General features: G+C 41.7%; 1 protein-coding gene across 6 annotated transcripts in view; it reads right to left on the reverse strand.

Moving 5' to 3' along the window:
* The window catches only part of pard3bb (par-3 family cell polarity regulator beta b), a 920021-nt gene that overhangs the window by 344070 nt on the left and 557270 nt on the right, over nucleotides 1–18681 (reverse strand). For all 6 annotated transcript variants that reach the window (XM_060930186.1, XM_060930187.1, XM_060930184.1 and 3 more), the window contains one exon: nucleotides 17540–17672. In XM_060930186.1, the coding sequence (XP_060786169.1) occupies nucleotides 17540–17672 (133 nt within the window). The remainder of the gene's footprint in view (nucleotides 1–17539; nucleotides 17673–18681) is intronic.

The raw sequence follows: 18681 nt of genomic DNA on the forward strand, positions 1-18681 counted from the left end.
AGACTGTTACCAGCACAAAGTTCAAATGCCAGCTTCTGTAAGGGTATGGGGATGTGTTTGTGCCCACAGTATGGGTAACTTGCACATCTATGAAGGCTGCATTAATGGTGAAAAGCACATACAGGTTTTAGAGCAGCGTATATTGCATCCAGACGATGTCTTTTTTACGGACGTCCCTGCTTATTCCAGCAAGACAATATTCAGCCACATTCTGCACCTGTTACAACAACATGGCTTTGTAGCAAAAGAGTGCAGGTGCTAAACTGGTGTGCCTGCCTCCCATTGAAAATGTGTGGTGCCTTGAGAAGCGCAAAATATGACGGAGATCCTGGACTGCTCAAGTCGTATATCAAGTCACAACAATTAGTGTTGTCAATTTAACAGTGTAACACAGTGGTAAAGATGCCTCTGTCCCAACTTTTTTGGAATGTGTTGCAGGCATCAAATGCAGAACGAGTGTATATTTTACAAAAAAGTTTAGGAGTTTGAACATCAAATATCTTGTCTTTGTATTGAGTATAGGTTGAAAATAGTTTGCAAATCATTGCATTCTGTGTTTATTTACATTTCACTCAGCTTTCCCAACTTTTTTTTGGAATCGGGGGTGTAAGGAAACACAATATTTCTCTATAACAGCATATTACTTAATAACAGCACTACCTTTCATGCTCTGTTAAATAATAAATACAGTGGGACCACTGTGTCCTTTAACTCTGTAACTACGGTTTCAGTTATCCATAGTTTAACCTAGGCCAAAAAGTGTCATGCTAGTGCTGAGAAGCAGCGTCTGGTAAAACATCTGGTTTGTGCTTCCCAGAGTGCATCGTGTAGCCTACAAGTATAGCCCCTTGAACTGCAATTCCCACACGCACACACCTGCTGTTAATTTGGACACTTATGACTCACCTTACTTAAACCCTGGTTACTGTTGGGTTCTTTATGTTGCGTTTGTCTTTTTTTTTTTTTTTTGCTCATTGTGCCCTTCACTGCTGCTGTCCTCCTTTCATTCTTGGTGTTTTTTGTTGCTTTGACTACCCTGTGTAAATAAAAGGTTTCTGCACTTGCATCTGTCTCCACACCTCAAACAGAAAAATTATTAAAGCTAAACTGCCTTTCGATTTCATAAAATTGGTAAAATTTAGTTCCCTCTGAAATTTGGTCGTTGTGACATATGCTTATTTCTATAATATCTCACAAAATATCAGGACATTCTGTGGTTGGGAAGTTATTTAATTTGAGGTGATTCCCGAGCAAATAACGTGCATGAAGTCGCTCATTTCAGGCAGTCAAGCAGACAGAGGAAGCCCGTGTGCGCATGCGCAGGTTTACCCTGACCGTTACATCATTCGGTCACTAAACGAACAGCTGATCACACCGAGGCGCTCGCTGACCGCCGATATTTATTAGTTTGGTCCTGCGTTTCCTTTCCTTTGCAACATAACGTCTTTTCTTCTCGCTTTCTGTTACTGTAGTCGGTTTTTCACGTTTCGTTCCTCCATTTTTCTCTCCCGTTTCAAATTTGTATCCTACAATGCCTTGCGCGAACGGGGAAAGCCCACCACGTGATGCATGACGTAGTATCTTGTATTGGGGCATGGTGAATCAGGAAAAAGTAGCGGAGAATTTAGGGCCGCGTGGCCTTAAATTCATTAATTGTTCTATAAAAAAACGAAAAAAATTGGAAGTCTGTGATTCGAATTCAGTAGCTTTTGGTCCACTAAACAAAAATAACTGGGTGTCGGGGAAAATTCTTTTTATGCCCTATACTTGCATAGCTGCCAACATTCTAAAATTGTAAATAGTAATACAAGGTTGGGTACTGAGTCTTGGTGGGGGGTTTGCCCCCCCCGCCAAAGCTTTCTAGCAAAACTACCCTGAAAAATCACACTAAAACAAAATAGTTTGACAAAATTTATTCTACAAACTAAACTATCATCTTACATTAATTTGCAAAGTTCTTTTCAACAATGTATGAAAATAGTCAGTGAATCAGGCAAAAACTTCAAACAATGCAATTGGCACATATAACTTTTGACAAAGTACACATTAGAGAAATAGACTAGAGCTTACTCAGTCAACAGTTGATGTTATTGCACCACACAAATGTCTCACCGACATGGAGCACAAAACGCGTAGTGATCACCCTTACTTGACTTAGAAATGAAGGGAACTCCTCTCGGTACGAGTCCTTGAAGCGCTGGCCCTTCCCCTTAGCCATGCTTTCTTTAGAGATTAGTACTACGCTACATCTTCATAACAAAAGCTTGAAACGCCATGCTTTGTTCAGAAACTTCGTGAACAAAGGCCAGACGATAGCGTTTCATGGATGATTTAATAGCATCATTGATTGGCTGAGAGAACAAGCAATAGCCAATGAAATTTGGCGTAGTATCTGCCGCTTGGAACGAAGCGGTGTTTTATCAAATACGAATCCCACCGGTGATAGACTTTGAAAATGACCCATGAAAACTGGCAAAATCGTATTTTATTGTAGTAAATTTGTATTTTCGTAATCAAAACGACAAATCGTAATAAATACGATTTATTCGTAGTAGTTGGCAGCTATGCACTTGAAAAATCTGAAAGGCAGTCTACCTTTAAGTGTAAACGTGAGAATCCCGTTGATTCAAATTAGAGAGAAGGAAGAGAGACAAAGAGGATCACATTCCTCTAACTTATAACAGTATAGACCCCTTTCACTGACGTCACCCGAAACCGGAAGTAAACAGACCCTGCGCCATTTTGGAAGACCAACAAACTTGTGATTAGGGGAAAATAACAGCAGCGGTATGTGAACCCACGAGAATAAAGTGGAGTGGCAAACGACTTAAACAAACAAACCCGAGCTGTTTTATTTATGATTTATTGGCTCAACAGTAGACTTGAAAGAAACCTGTGTGAGACTTGGCAAAAAACTGTGGATATAATGGATAAGTCTGTGCATGATCTGTGGACACTTTGAGGTAAGCAAACGCAAGAAATTCAGATTTAAAACATGCTAAAGTGGCCCCAAGTTGATAACTGTATGAGGAGCAAGCCTCCCAGACTTCTACAATTTAATAATAATAATAATAATAATAATAATAATAATAATAATAATTTAGGATGGTTTGGGGCTTGCTCGCTGCTGCCAGGTTGGTTGTTGAGTAGCCTGACTGTTTTTTTTTTCTTGCGTGTGGTACCATTGTTGACGCGAGGTTGTTTTTTGAACATGCCAATGCGGACACGATTTCTCCTGATGAGTTATGACTTCAGACGCGATGCGTGTGTGGAGGTGTGGAGTCCACGTGATATGTGCGTAAGATAGGCTTCTCATGTGTTTGGAGATCCGCGCTCCGAGACAAGCGCAAGCACACACACCCCCAAGGGAAAAAAGGGACCCCCCGAAAATATTGGCATAGTTCGAACACTGAGTGTAGGCACTGGGTGTAAACAACAAATAGTTTACAATGTCTGGGTAGCAAACAGATGGCAGAATTGGTGTCCGGTCCTCCTTATGTTTCCATTCTCCCTTGCCGCGAGTCTTATCATATGGGTCAAACCCATCAATCACAGCCATTTTCTCCACATACCGTGCCCTTTCTGCAGCTGGTAATGTGCTCACATAACCAGAATTATCATCCATCGTGTCACTTTACTCTCGCTCGTACTTTGTTTTATATTGTGAGTGCATGTACTTGGTCTTCCAATATGGCGCCTAACAAAATCTCGCGGCGCGGTGACGTCATGTGAAAGGGGTCTATACTGTTATAATTCTGTTATTATTTTCATGTATGTATGTACACGCTCCTTTCCGTGAATTCGCTGATCCGCGTTAAATCTTGGAACGTACCCCCCTGTGGATACGGTGATCCCACTGTACAGTATATATTTACATTATACAATATATATGATTTTCAACTTAAATGCATCACAGAATATAAAGCTTGGTGCAGCCTGAGGACACAGCAATTTAGTTTTAAAGCAATTTATCTTTTTAGAAATGGATCCTTTGCTTGAAGAAAGATAATGCTCAAGAAACAGGCACTTTCAGAGACATTCAAGCATCCATGCATGCACCCAGTCTTCCAAAGTTTCCTTTGTGCCCATTCATATACTGACTTATAATTGCACACACTTCTCCTGGGGATTCTACTTCTATTGAGAGCCATCATGCATAAATATACATGCAGTCATTAACTTTCCTTTACAGACTCAAGCAGCTGTGTGCAATTGTCTTTCCTCACACCATATTAGCTCACATGGCTCAAGCCTCCCGAATGAACCCCTTGCCATTCTTTTGAACTGAATATTATGCAGCTCAAATTGTTTGTTATTCTACATCTTCAGTAGGCCACGTTATTGAGGTGTGCTTCTACACACGGCCGAGATAAAATCATAACATTAACATAATAATAGCAAGGTCAGGAGCGGGAAATGCAAAACAAGCACATGAAGTAAACGCAGCACAAAAGAAGAAAGACGCGTTTATTTTTGCTTTAGTCATGAGGAGGTCGTACCTTGCGTTATTCCCAGCTGGCTCGTAGGCAGAGAGAGAGAAAGAAAGAGAGAGAATATTTGCAAAAATCATATATTTATGAAATGTGAAATCAGCAGTAATACATAAGCAATAGGCAGAAAAGTGGGCTGTGAAAAGGCAAAGAGACGTGGAAGAAATTGCAGCATTTGTAATGTTGCTCAGGACTGTGCTCTATAAATCTAAATGAGGAATGAAGGAAAGTGGATGTATACGCAGAAGCCGATGGTGCACGTGCATACACGTTAGGAAACACAACAGCGCGGCACTCTATTTGAACCCTGTTTGTTGTGCAGCTGAAATCCTACAGGAGGACTAGCTCTCTTATGTTCAGCTGAAGGGATGGTTCACGCGACAGGCTACACACATCGCCGTTTTACATGAAAAGAATCGCAAATGTGCCCCGAATTCCTGGCTTTTTTAAGCATGACGTGGAGGCTGTCGAGGTATAAGGGAGCTACAGAGAAGGCAAACTAACTTGTATGACACACTTACTGTACTGGTGCTGACATTATACGTCTCCAGTATTGCAGAATATGACAAGACGTGGCATAATACAATGATTAATTTGAATCCAGACACTGTTTGTACGAGGGGAAATCAAAAAGTTCGAAGACAAATTGAAAAAAATAATCTTTATTTATGAAAATAACAAAGCTATTTCTTTACACATCCTCCACTTACAGTGGGGCAAGAAAGTATTTAGTCAGCCACCAGTTGTGCAAGTTCTCCCACTTAAAAAGATGAGAGAGGCCTGTAATTTTCATCATAGGTACACTTCAACTATGAGAGACAGAATGGGGGGAAAGAATCCAGGAAATCACATTGTAGGATTTTTAATGAATTAATTGGTAAATTCCTCAGTAAAATAATTATTTGATCACCTACAAACAAGCAAGATTTCTGGCTCTCACAGACCTGTAACTACTTCTTTAAGAGGCTCCTCTGTCCTCCACTCGTTACCTGTATTAATGGCACCTGTTTGAACTCGTTATCAGTATAAAAGACACCTGTCCACAACCTCAAACAGTCACACTCCAAACTCCACTATGGCCAAGACCAAAGTGCTGTCAAAGGACACCAGAAACAAAATTGCAGACCTGCACCAGGCTGGGAAGACTGAATCTGCAATAGGTAAGCAGCTTGGTGTGAAGAAATCAACTGTGGGAGCAATTATTAGAAAATGGAAGACATACAAGACCACTGATAATCTCCCTCGATCTGGGGCTCCACGCAAGATCTCACCCCGTGGGGTCAAAATGATCACAAGAACGGTGAGCAAAAATCCCAGAACCACACGGGGGGACCTAGTGAATGACCTGCAGAGAGCTGGGACCAAAGTAACAAAGGCTACCATCAGTAACACACTACGCCGCCAGGGACTCAAATCCTGCAGTGCCAGACGTGTCCCCCTGCTTAAGCCAGTACATGTCCAGGCCCATCTGAAGTTTGCTAGAGAGCATTTGGATGATCCAGAAGAGGATTGGGAGAATGTCATATGGTCAGATGAAACCAAAATAGAACTTTTTGGTAAAAACTCAACTTGTCGTGTTTGGAGGAGAAAGAATGCTGAGTTGCATCCAAAGAACACCATACCTACTGTGAAGCATGGGTGTGGAAACATCATGCTTTGGGGCTGTTTTTCTGCAAAGGGACCAGGACGACTGATCCGTGTAAAGGAAAGAATGAATGGGGCCATGTATCGTGAGATTTTGAGTGAAAACCTCCTTCCATCAGCAAGGGCATTGAAGATGAAACGCGGCTGGGTCTTTCAGCATGACAATGATCCCAAACACACTGCCCGGGCAACAAAGGAGTGGCTTCGTAAGAAGCATTTCAAGGTCCTGGAGTGGCCTAGCCAGTCTCCAGATCTCAACCCCATAGAAAATCTTTGGAGGGAGTTGAAAGTCCGTGTTGCCCAGTGACAGCCCCAAAACATCACTGCTCTAGAGGAGATCTGCATGGAGGAATGGGCCAAAATACCAGCAACAGTGTGTGAAAACCTTGTGAAGACTTACAGAAAATGTTTGACCTCTGTCATTGCCAACAAAGGGTATATAACAAAGTATTGAGATGAACTTTTGTTATTGACTAAATACTTATTTTCCACCATAATTTGCAAATAAATTCTTTAAAAATCAGACAATGTGATTTTCTGGATTTTTTTTCTCATTTTGTCTCTCATAGTTGAGGTATTGAGGTTTTTCACCTGACGTCACAGGGTCACGTGACGCCCCGGTGTCCGCCATTTTGAAGGTCAAGCTAGCTAATGTCAACATCATAGTAGCTAGTATGTTACTGTAGCAATGTTTACGTTCAGTCATTTGGATGACTGTTAAAACCTTTCAGTCTCAAGTTTTTCCTTTACTGTATTTACTAGTTTACTGAGCTAGCGCGCTCGGGCAAGCTGGGAGCTAGCGCGCTCGGGCAGGCTGGGAGCTAGCGCACTCGGGCAGGCTGGGAGCTAGCGTGCTCGGGCAGGCTGGGAGCTAGCGCGCTCCGGCGCCAGAGCGCGCTAGCTCCCAGCTTGCCCGAGCGTGCTAGCTCAGTAAACTAGTAAATACAGTAAAGGAAAAAACTTGAGACTGAAAGGTTTTAACAGTCATCCAAATGACTGAACGTAAACATTGCTACAGTAACATACTAGCTACTATGTTGTTGACATTAGCTAGTGCTAACAGCTAGCTGCTAGTACACTGCTACAACACAGACACCGACCCTAATAATACAGTTCTTGGTCATTGCCTGGTAACAGCAAATTTATAACGGGCCATGTCTCAACAGACTAAGAAGTTATTTCAATGACATTTAATAACATTTTGTTTATCCTGAGGACCGAAAGTAAATGAAAATGTGAACAAACCGTAGCTGTAATAAGATGGCGACCACCGGCTCCAGGGACGACCCGCTGATGTAGGCATGTTACCCAGCCTGACACAAAATATTTGTAGGCATCCAAACTCTTATACGCTTTCAGATCAATACCTGTGTATGGCGATGGGTTTTTAACGACATAGGTATACAGATCATGTGGGCCGAAGTCAGGTAAAGACGAGGGCTTCGTGCACTTCCGTACGTCAGTGAACAATCCTGGTGGAAGCAGGTAAACGTCGTTCTCTAAGCCTGCTAACCTCAATTTTTGCAAATACCTCTCCCTCTGCTCGCCCTGTAAATGCCCTACGTCGCTGGATAGTGAAGGTGTTTTCTGCATCTCGCTCCTTTTTCTTTTATGTTTTTCGTTTGTCGCCTTCCTCGCATTCAAACTGATTCGAGCCGTGACGTCCAAAATGGCAGCCTCACATGACTTGGTCACGTGGGTGAAAAACCTCAATACCTATGATGAAAATTACAGGCCTCTCTCATCTTTTTAAGTGGGAGAACTTGCACAATTGGTGACTGACTAAATACTTTTTTGCGCCACTGTAAGTCTAAACACTTCTGCAAGCAGTGTTTCCATAGGAGAATTCCTTCTTTGTAGAATTCTGGGGGATGTCTATCACACCAGGTCACAACTTGCTTCTTTGCCTCGTCTAAGGACTGAAATTGAGTTCCTTTCAAATGTTCTTTCAGTTTTGGGAAAAATCAGATGGAGCTAGATCAGGGCTGGAATGAGGGTGTGGAAGAATTTCCCATCGAAATTAACGCAAGATCGCCCTAACAGTCTTTGCCGAGTGTGCCGGTGTGTTATCATGATGGAAAAGAATTTGCCGGTGCAACTTTCCTCTGTGTTTTTTGGCCAGTGCGGTCTTCAGTTTTCGCAAAACTCGTTCCATAATAGCGAGCAGTTACTGTTCTCTGTCCTTCGAGAAAATCAATTCGGATTATTCGTTCTGAATCCCAGAAAACTGTCGCCATAACCTTTTGAACTGACCTCTCTGCTTTGAACTTCACAGGCCCAGCTGTTCCTCTTGGTAGCCATTGTTTTGATTGAATTTCGCTTTCTGGGTTGTATTGGTAAATCCATGTTTCATCTCCAGTGACACACCATTCAAAAAAAATTGGTTTAATTTGCTTCAATTCTGGTCAAAAGCACTAAAGAATGGTCAGATCTTTGAGCCAGTTGATCCTTGCCCAACACTTTCAGGACCCAGTGAGCTGAAAGCTTACTCAGACCAAGATCTTCTGTCAGAATTGAAAAAGCTGAACCATGCGAGACTCCAACTTCATTGGCGATTGCATCGACTGTGATTAGGCGATCTTCTTCCACCAGATTCCGCACGAGCTCGACTTTTTGTTCTTTTTTTTTTGCAGTGGAAGGCCTTCCTTCCCTCGGGTCGTCTTGGAGCTCTTCCCTTCCCTCCTTAAATCACTTAATCCAAGCATAAACAACAGGTCTAGATGGTGAAGAAGTCCCCATAAACCTTCCATAAACCAAAGCTTCAATAATTTTAACAGGTTTCCATTCAAGTTTGGTTAAAAATGTGATGTTTGCTCTGGTTGAGAAACCTGATCAAATAAAACGTAACACAGCTCAACGCTTGACAAAGATATAATGATAAAACTTGTCAAAGCTGTTCGAGATGCCTGAGGTGGTGTTTACATTAGACCGTATCCGTCTCGTTTTCGTCGCGGATGCACTGTCCGTTCACATTAAAACGCCGGGAAACGACTCCACAGGCGGAACAACTTGAATCCGCCAGGGCCCACGTATTCAACCCAGTTCGTATCTGATCCGGTGCTGTGTAAACATTGAGATACGAGGAAACGCAGTGCTGAGCTCTAGCTGACGTCGTCATTGGACAACGTCACTGTGACATCCGCCTTCCTGATTCGCTGGCGTTGTTCATGCCACGTTGGTCATGTGACGCGACTGCTGAAAAACGGCGCGGACTTCACTTCCTGCTATTGTTTCCACCTTGTATCACCTTTTTGTTTTTCATTAAAGAGTATAAAAGTATGAATATAATGCTTTGCTTAGTCATTCTTAATGTTGTTCATGGTAAGATGCAAATACTGCCCATTGTGTAGTTAGGATTGTCTTTAGGCTTGCCATCCTTCCACTTGCAAGTGGTGAGTGACTTGCGCATGCCCGATATGCACTGGGATCACACACACAGCGGCTCAGTCCCGAATCACTGCTCGTGCGCTTCACTCGCGCGCTCTGTGAGCTGCGCAGGGCCGGAGTGCGCACCCTCCAGAGGGCACTCGCTGTTCAGGGCGGAGTGATTTGGAGCGCAGCCGCTGAGGAGGAAGCGCTGAGCCGCACTGACACATTTCAACTTACGTGCCGTCTAATTAGTCATGTGATTAGCGTATCAGTGTATTGGCGTTGCTGTGTGCACGCGAATCGTGTATTGGCGTTGCTGTGTGCACGCGAATCGTTTTAAAAACGTTAATCTGATGATCCGCTGATACGGTCTAATGTAAACACCACCTGAGAGACGTGTCTTAACATGTTTTAGTTATTAAAATCGGACACCGTTTGAAATTATTACATCTGTCTTAGAACTTTTTGACTTACCCTCGTACTCAGAGTCCCTGTGTCCATTCCCCACTGCATGATTGTATTTAATAGAGGTGGAACGAATTCAAATTCGATACATGATTTATATGGCTATGTCTTGAAAAGGCAAAGAATAAGCATTGCCTGAATGTGTGTCTTCAGTTTCCATTTTCAAATGATTAAGACATGCATAAAAAAAATAACTGAAACTTAATAGCAGTGTTGACATGATCTACACAGACACTTAGCAGCATAAAATGAAATGATAGCTGAGCTTTTACTGGCGTGACTCTCAAGGCTCAAGAAGCCAAAGTGCTCTCATACACCAGACCTTGAAAAATTACAGTTCTCGTTTGCTGCTGAATGTAGGAGCTAGCATGCTAGTAAGTTAAGATAACATCTCACGAATCATGAAATACACAGTGTATATAAGTGATGTAGGGTGGTTGTTTTTTTTTTTAATCCCTATAAATCCCTCTCCGAATTCATGATAAAGAGGACGCGAGTTTGTCAGAGGAGCTTGAATAAGCTGACATGTCTATTACACCTTACACAATCTAAGTGCTACGTTATGATGAATAGTCTGTTGCATAAACATGCGGGATGAATCAAGTGTTTTGTATTAGCATGCAAAGTTCGGTACTTAAGAGAATACGGTAACGCACCAACCTGATTTTTGATGGCTTTTGCGACTGTACGACGTACGTGTACCACTACAGGGGAACCCGATCGTAAGTGCAAGGCAATACGTATATCTCCAACACTTGACCACCGGACAACAAAATTTGTATGAAACCATGATAAATTATTTCAAAACTTTTCCCACCTTTAATGTGACCTATAAACTGTATAATTCAATTGAAAACAAACAAATCTATTAGGGGGAAAAACATGAAAAGTACAAAACATACAATAAGTTGGTTGCATAAGTGTGCACACCTTTACTTTGTTGAAGCACCTTTTGATTTAATTACAGCATTCAGTCTTTTTGGGTCGGAGTCTATCAGCCTGCCACATCTAGACTTGGTAATATTTGCCCACTCTTCCTTGCAAAAGCGCTCCAAATCTGTCAGACTGCGAGGGAGTCTCTTGTGCACAGCCCTCTTCAGGTCACCCCACAGATTTTCAATTGGATTTAGGTCTGGGCTCTGGCTGGGCCGTTCCAAAACATTTTTGGGGTCATTGTCGTGCTGAAAGATGAAATTCCTCTTCATCTTCATCTTTCTAGCAGACACCTGAAGGTTTTGGGCCAAAATTGACTGGTACTTAGAACTGTTCATAATTCCCTCCACCTTGACTAAAGCCCCTGTTCCAGCTGAAGAAAAACAACCCCAAAACACGATGCTGCCACCACCATGCTTCACTGTGGGTATGGTGTTCTTTTGGTGATGCGCAGTGTTGTTTTTGCGCCAAACATACCTTTTGGAATTGTGGCCAAAAAGTTCAACCTTGGTTTCATCAGACCATAAGACATTTTCCCACATGCTTTTGGGAGAGTTGATGTATTCTTTTTGCAAAATATAGCTGGGCCTGGATGTTTTTCTTTGTAAGAAAAGGCTTCTGGTCTTGCGACCCTACCTCATAGTCCAGACATATGGAGAATACAGGAGATTGTTGCCACATGTAGTACACAACCAGTATTTGCCAGAAATTCCTGCAGCTCCTTCAGTGTTGCTGTCGGCCTCTCGGCAGCCTCCCTGACCGGTTTTCATCTTGTCTTTTCATCAATTTTGGAGGGACGTCCAGTTCTCAGTAATGTCACTGTTGTCCCATATTTTCTCCACTTCTTGATGACGGTCTTAATGCCGTGGAAATGTTTTTGTCCCCTTCTCCCGACTGATACCTTTCAACAATGAGATCCCTTTGATGCTTTGTAAGCTCTCTGTGAACACTGGCTTTTGCTGAAGGATGCAACTGAGTAAATGTCTGAACTTTATTTGGGGTTAATCAGAGTCATTTTAATTGATGGCAGGTGTGAACCCAAAAAGACTGAATGCTGTAATTAAATCAAAAGGTGCTTCAACAAAGCATCAGTTTAAGGGTGTGCACACTTATGCAACCAGCTTATTGTACTTTTTTATTTTTATGTTTTTCCCCCGAACAGATTTGTTTGTTTTTCAATTGAACTGTACAGGTTATAGATCACATTAAAGGTGGGAAAAGTTTTGAAATTATTTATCGTGGTCTCTTTTTTTTTTTACATCAGAAAAACCTATCATTTTTCATACCCACTGTATATCATGACAGATGATCATTTCAGCAAAAAAACACAAATTGTAGCCGTGCAGATTTTGCAGATATAAGTGCTCAGGGAAAAGTCTGTGTCATGGTTTTATCTTCATAGAGGGTTCTACCTGGGCTCATTCATCTTTTGTATTTTACATCATCATCATTATCATTATTACTATTACAGTGTTCTCCCCAGAGCGCTTCTGCATGTTGGGGCCGACACACTTAAATTTCATGCCGACACGCTATTTTTTTGTTCCAACACTCGCTGAAAAAAATCACATCAAATTTCTACTTTGCGATGTTGGGGCATCTGTTCAAAGAAAATCAGTGTTTTGGGCCGGTTTGCTGTCTTGATGCACTCAGGCAGACCGGAAATACCCCAGGGAAATCCCCAATCACAGCAAACGCCCTCAATCACTTTGCTGTGGACGAGCACCCTTGCACTGACGTCACATTTACCTTAGCAATCGTCGCTACCCTATGCCTGGGGGACAAGCAAGCTTTGTTTCCATACTGTTCACATACTGAAGCCAAGCAAAGATGTCTGGCGTCTGTTACCTGAAGAAAACTACAGCTAAAAAAGCTCTATTACCAGATTACTTGGTTAACCTTAGTCAGAAAGAAGCAAAGGATAGATATACATGGAAATTTGAGTTTATTAGCGGTTATGAGCCATACAAAATTCCTTGAAATGACTGGAGTGACGGTGCAGACTTGTAGCTGAGCGTTAGCATTAGCTACATGTTAGAATATACTGTACCTTCTTTTTTCCCTCGAAGAGTCCTGACATGGAAGAACAGTTTAAAAAATAAAATAATAATAATAATAATAAACCGACAAAAGCAAGAAAAGCTTCTTTGTGGAAAGACTTTCACAACATCAGCTTTTAGGAACAGAATAAAAACAAACAAAAGAAACCAGATGACAGCAAAAACCCTCAACCACCTCCTCATGATCACCCTACAAGGCCCACCATGTGAGGAGATGGACTATGCTGCTGCAGCTGATGCTTGGGCTAACAAGAAAAAGAGGAGACTCCACGTGATCAATTAATGGCTTGGACTCTGGGTTGAGGACAGATCATCCAGCTTTCCACGTCCGAGTGTTGTATAATTATCCCAGACTTAGTGCTCATTTCAAGAACCGTCCTTTACAGTGCCTTGCAAAAGTATTCATACCCCTTGAACTTTTTCACATTTTTCCACCTTACAACCACAAACTTAAAAGTTTTTTTATTGAGATTTTATGTGATAGACCAACACAGAGTAGCACATAACTGTGAAGTGAAACGAAAATGATAAATGGTCTTCAAAATTTTAAACAAATAAAAATCTGAAAAATGTGATGTGCATTAGTATTCAGGCCCTCTGCGTCAATACTTTGTAGAGCCACCTTTTGCTGCAATTACAGCTGCAAGTCTTTTGTGGCATGTTTCTACCAGCTTTGCACATCTAGACACTGAAATTTTTGCCCATTCTTCTTTGCAAAATAGCTCAAGCTCAGCCAGATTGGATGGAGAGCGTCCGTGAACAGCAGTTTTCAAGTCTTGCCACAGATGCTCAATGGGATTTAGGTCTGGACTTTGACTGGGCCATTCTAACACATGAATATTCTTTGATCTAAACCATTCCATTGTAGCTCCGGCTGTATGTTTAGGGTCATTGTCTTGCTGGATGGTGAATCTCCTTCCCAGTCTCAAGTCTTTTGCAGCCTCCAACAGGTTTTCTTCCAGGATTGCCCTGTATTTAGCTCCATCCCTCTTCCCATCAACTCTGACCAGCTTCCCTGTCCCTGCTGAAGAAAAGCATCCCCATAGCATGATGCTGCCACCACCATGTTTCACAGTGGGGATGGTGTGTGCAGGGTGATGAGCAGTGTTAGTTTTCTGCCACACATAGCGCTTTGCATTTAGGCCAAAAAGTTCAACTTTGGTCTCATCTGACCAAAGCACCTTCTTCCACGTTTGCTGTGTCCCCTACATGGCTTCTTATGCCTGTCTTTCAACAACGGCTTTCTTCTTGCCACTCTTCCAAAAAGGCCAGATTTGTGGAGTGTACGACTTATAGTTGTCCTGTGCACAGATTCTCCCACCTGAGCTGTGGATTTCTGCAGCTCCTCCAGAGTGATCATGGGCCTCTTGGCTGCTTCTCTGACCAGTGCTCTCCTTGCTCGCTCTGTCAGTTTAGGTGGACGGCCACGTCTTGGTAGGTTTGCAGTTGTGCCATACTTTTTCCATTTTTGAATGATGGATTGAACAGTGCTTCTTGAGATGTTCAGAGCTTGGGATATTTTTTTATAACCTAACCCTGCTTTAAACTTCTCCAGAACTTTATCCCTGACCTGTCTGGTGAGTTCTTTGGTCTTCATGATGCGGTTTGTTCTTCAGTATTCTCTAACAAACCACTGAGGCCTTCACAGAACAAGTGTATTTATGCTGAGAGTAAATTACACACAGTAGGACTCTATTAACTAATTAGATGACTTCTGAAGGCAATTGATTGCACTGGATTGTATTTAGAGGTATCAGAGGACAGGGGGCTGAATACTAATGCACACCACATTTTTCAGATTTTTATTTGTTTAAAATTTTGAAGACCATTTATCATTTTCGTTTCACTTCACAGCTATGTGCTACTCTGTGTTGGTCTATCACATAAAATCTCAATAAAAAACTTTTAAGTTCGTGGTTGTAAGGTGGAAAAATGTGAAAAAGTTCAAGGGGTATGAATACTTTTGCAAAGCACTGTATGGTTTACACAGTCCGTATGCGTACTAGTAGTTGTATTATTTCTCAAACATGTTGTTTATTCTAAGGTGCTTTTGGTGTTTGAAGTAGGCCTGAGTATAAAGGGCATTTGTGCAGTAAATGCACTCTGTAGGGGGTATTAAGATTTTCTTCTAACCGCAACAGAACTAATTTAAACTTTTGGTTAGTGGTGTTCTGACAGTGGTTCAGGTAATAAAACAGCATTATTAGATAATACGTTGTTATATAATGACTATTTATTGCTCATGTGAACCCCATGCTGCAAACCACAGCATCACAGACCTCCACTTCTTGTAGCAACCTTTTCAACTATGATAACAGTAATAAGAGTGCTCTGACAGCACAATATCCCCTGCTGGCAACTTGGCCATAACTCTGGTAAAATGCGACTGAATTGAACGAAATTACAATATGCGTATTACCAACATATACCAAAGAATCGTACCACGTTTTGTGAAATTCCTCCAAAAATTGTGGGAGGAGTTGATTTCAGAAGGTGAGTACCCTTCTCGAGACGGACATCGCCATGGCAATCCCCCTTTGGGCCTTTCGGCCAGCGGGGGATAATAAAAATTGTGAGGGAAGTTGATTTCAGAAAGCACACACACCTTGATGAAATTGCCAAAATACAAGTTTGTTAATATTCAAGGGCATAACTTGTAAAATTTGCCCAAACTAAACGAAATTTCAATATGCGTATAACTGTCATATAACAAAGCCTTTTGCCAAGTTTGGTGAAATTCCTCCACAAATTGTGAGAGGAGTTGATTTCAGAAGAACGTACACCCTCATGAAATTGTCAAAGTACAAGTTATTTAATCAAGGGTCAAAACTCTGGTAAAGTTTTCACAAATGAAATTAAATCGCAATATGCGTATTACCGTCATATAACAAGGCCTTTTGACAAGCTTCGAGAAATTTGTCCAAACATTGTGAGAGGAGTTGATGTCAGAAGGAAAGCACACCTTCATGACATTGCGAAAGTACAAGGTTGTTAATCAAGGGCCGTAACTCTGGTCAAATGCGACCGAACTGAACAAAATTACAATCTGCGTACTGCCGACATATAACAAGGCCTTTTGCCAAGTTTGGTGAAATGCCTCCAAAAACCGTGAGAGGAGTTGATTTCAGAAGGAAAAAACACACTTGTGAAATTGTCAAATTATAATTTTGTTAATCAATGGCTGTAACTCTGGTAAAATGTGGCCGGATTTAACGAAATAACAATATACGTATTACCGACATATAGCACAGAACCCTGCCAAGTATCGTGAAATTCCTCCAAAAATTGTGAGAGGAGTTGATGTCAGAAGGTGAGCACCCTTCCCGGGACGGACGGAAATTGCCACAACATAATCCCCTTTCGGGCTTTTCGGCCAGCAGGGGATAGAAAATGATAGTGTCAGTACCACCATAAAATGCTCCTAAAAGTCACCAGATGCCACCAAATGGGCTCCCTTTTTTCAAAATTTTCCCAGAGGGAGGACCCCCAAATTCCCTCAACATACTTTTCTCCTATGCGCCTACGTACTCTCCACCCTAAGGGCCGCGCAGGGTGGCCTGCAGCTATGCAAAAGTTAGGGCTTTATTTTAATCCTGGAGAGAACACTGTTATTATTATTATTATTACTGCTGTTAACATAAGCCAACAGCCAATGAAAAGGGTTACCAAAGTTTGTCAACCCACTTGAGAACTCGCAACACCTTACCCATCAACTGTGCTTTCGATTAGACCCGAAGGAACCTTCCGGATAGTTGTTTTTCCATCTATTAGAACCGTTTTCTGCATTGTTCCAACCACAGAACGAGCTTCCTCCTCTTCGCTCAAGATTTTCCATAATTCCTTGGTGACACCAGGGATACCACCACCACCTAAACAGCCAATCGCCAGTGGAACCACATGTGCCGTGTATCCCTGCCTTCTTTCTCGAACTTCAAATGCTAGCTGTCGATATCGTGTTCTTTTCTCTGTGATAGTTTTTTCAATATTCTGTTCCTGGGGGCATGCCATGTCACACATCCACATCATCATCTTTTGTTTATCCTTCAAAATTAAGTCCGGTCTTCTAGCAGTTGATGATGATGATTATTCTTCTTATTACTCTTATGTTTTTAATGTATAAACAAGTTTATATTCATATTTTTGCTTTAATATATAAATACAACTCAAGAGAAATATTTTTAAGTCGTCTAAAACTTTGAATATGTTACGACATGGCGTGTCTTAATATGGCATGATTCCTTCAGGGACAGAAACACCACATACACACAATGTAAATATAAAATATGGATTTGATTTATTTTATACAAAAACGCAACATACACTTCTGGAGCTCGCGCTCTGACAAAAAAACAAAAACAAAAAAACATTCTTTTGAGAAGCTCGGAACTTCTTGCTCCGCCCCTGCGTGTTATACAGCGAGAGAGTAGCGTGTGTAAATGAAAAGCGATTAAAAGGATCCTTGGACGATATATTTAACTGCAAAATACTGGCACTAATTTGAACTGAAATTTCAATGTGTGTCAAGTCCCTCACTGCTTCATTTGTCACATAACAGACAGCACAGGCACTCTCACTTACCCACAGAGCGCTCAAAGACGTTGTTCATCACCATATGGGGCTGCACAGGGCTCTCTGATTGGCTGAAGAGTGCAGCCTGGCCCACACAGCTATCAAAGGATCGATTGAGGATTCTCCGCGAGTCCGGGTACTCCTGCAAGACAGAGAGAGAGAGACAGAGAGAACAGCACAATGTATTGATCATGTTTCTGAATTACAGATGAGGAATGAGCAAATCTGAGACCTAAGTTTGCTAAAATTCTATCAGCGTTTCTTATGAATTTAATAACGAGAGAGAGAGAGAGAGAGAGAAGGGGGGCACAAAGGAGCTGGCGCTGCAAAGGAAAGTGTTGTTTGGGTGAAGACCTGAGGGAAGTTGAAACAAAACAAAACAAAAAAAAAAGCAGTGTTGAGGTTTTAGGATCAGGTTTTGGCTATTAAATATTAATTTGTGGCCTCTGATGTGCCCAGATTTAATTCTGACAGAGAATAGAAAGCCTTTTCATTATCCTGCCCTGGAGTCGACGTCCATGGTGATATATGTGAACAGGAGTGAGTGGGGAATTTAAAATTCCGGAGCAGTAGCCACAATCTCATCAGATGTCCCGTCTAATGGCTTGTACAAAAATGGAGCAACCTTCCTGCAATTGGTTAATTGTGGATCATTAAAAATAAATAAATAAATAAATAAATAAAACACAAACTGATGGCACATAGCTCCTTCGACGCTCTGGTTAAAAGACGTCTGGTGTTGGCAGGGAAGGCGGTTCTCCTACCAGTGTGTCGCATGACTGCAAGTGGGAAAACGCTGGTGCAGTATTTCATTTCTTGGTCATTTAAGAGTTTCCTGTTTTCTCCTATGTGACTGACAGAGCACATTTGTCACACAGCCTGAAGTAACGAAGTCTCTCTTGAGCCTCTAAAGGAAAAAATATGGCTTAACATTTACCTAGATGAAGGTCAGGCACGAAAAACTATGACAGTAAAATATCCACCTTGGAATAAATTCAGTATAATAATCCCTTGGTATCATGCAACGCAGAAAACTTGCACAGAGAACTCCGAAACGTCAGTTTCGAAGTTTCATAAGAACCGCATTTTCATTTTTGGCACCATATAGGAGCAATATGGACAGACTACAACATTCACCCTACAGAAATCAA

Source organism: Neoarius graeffei, chromosome 9, assembly GCF_027579695.1.
Source record: "Neoarius graeffei isolate fNeoGra1 chromosome 9, fNeoGra1.pri, whole genome shotgun sequence".
NCBI classification, from domain to species: domain Eukaryota; kingdom Metazoa; phylum Chordata; class Actinopteri; order Siluriformes; family Ariidae; genus Neoarius; species Neoarius graeffei.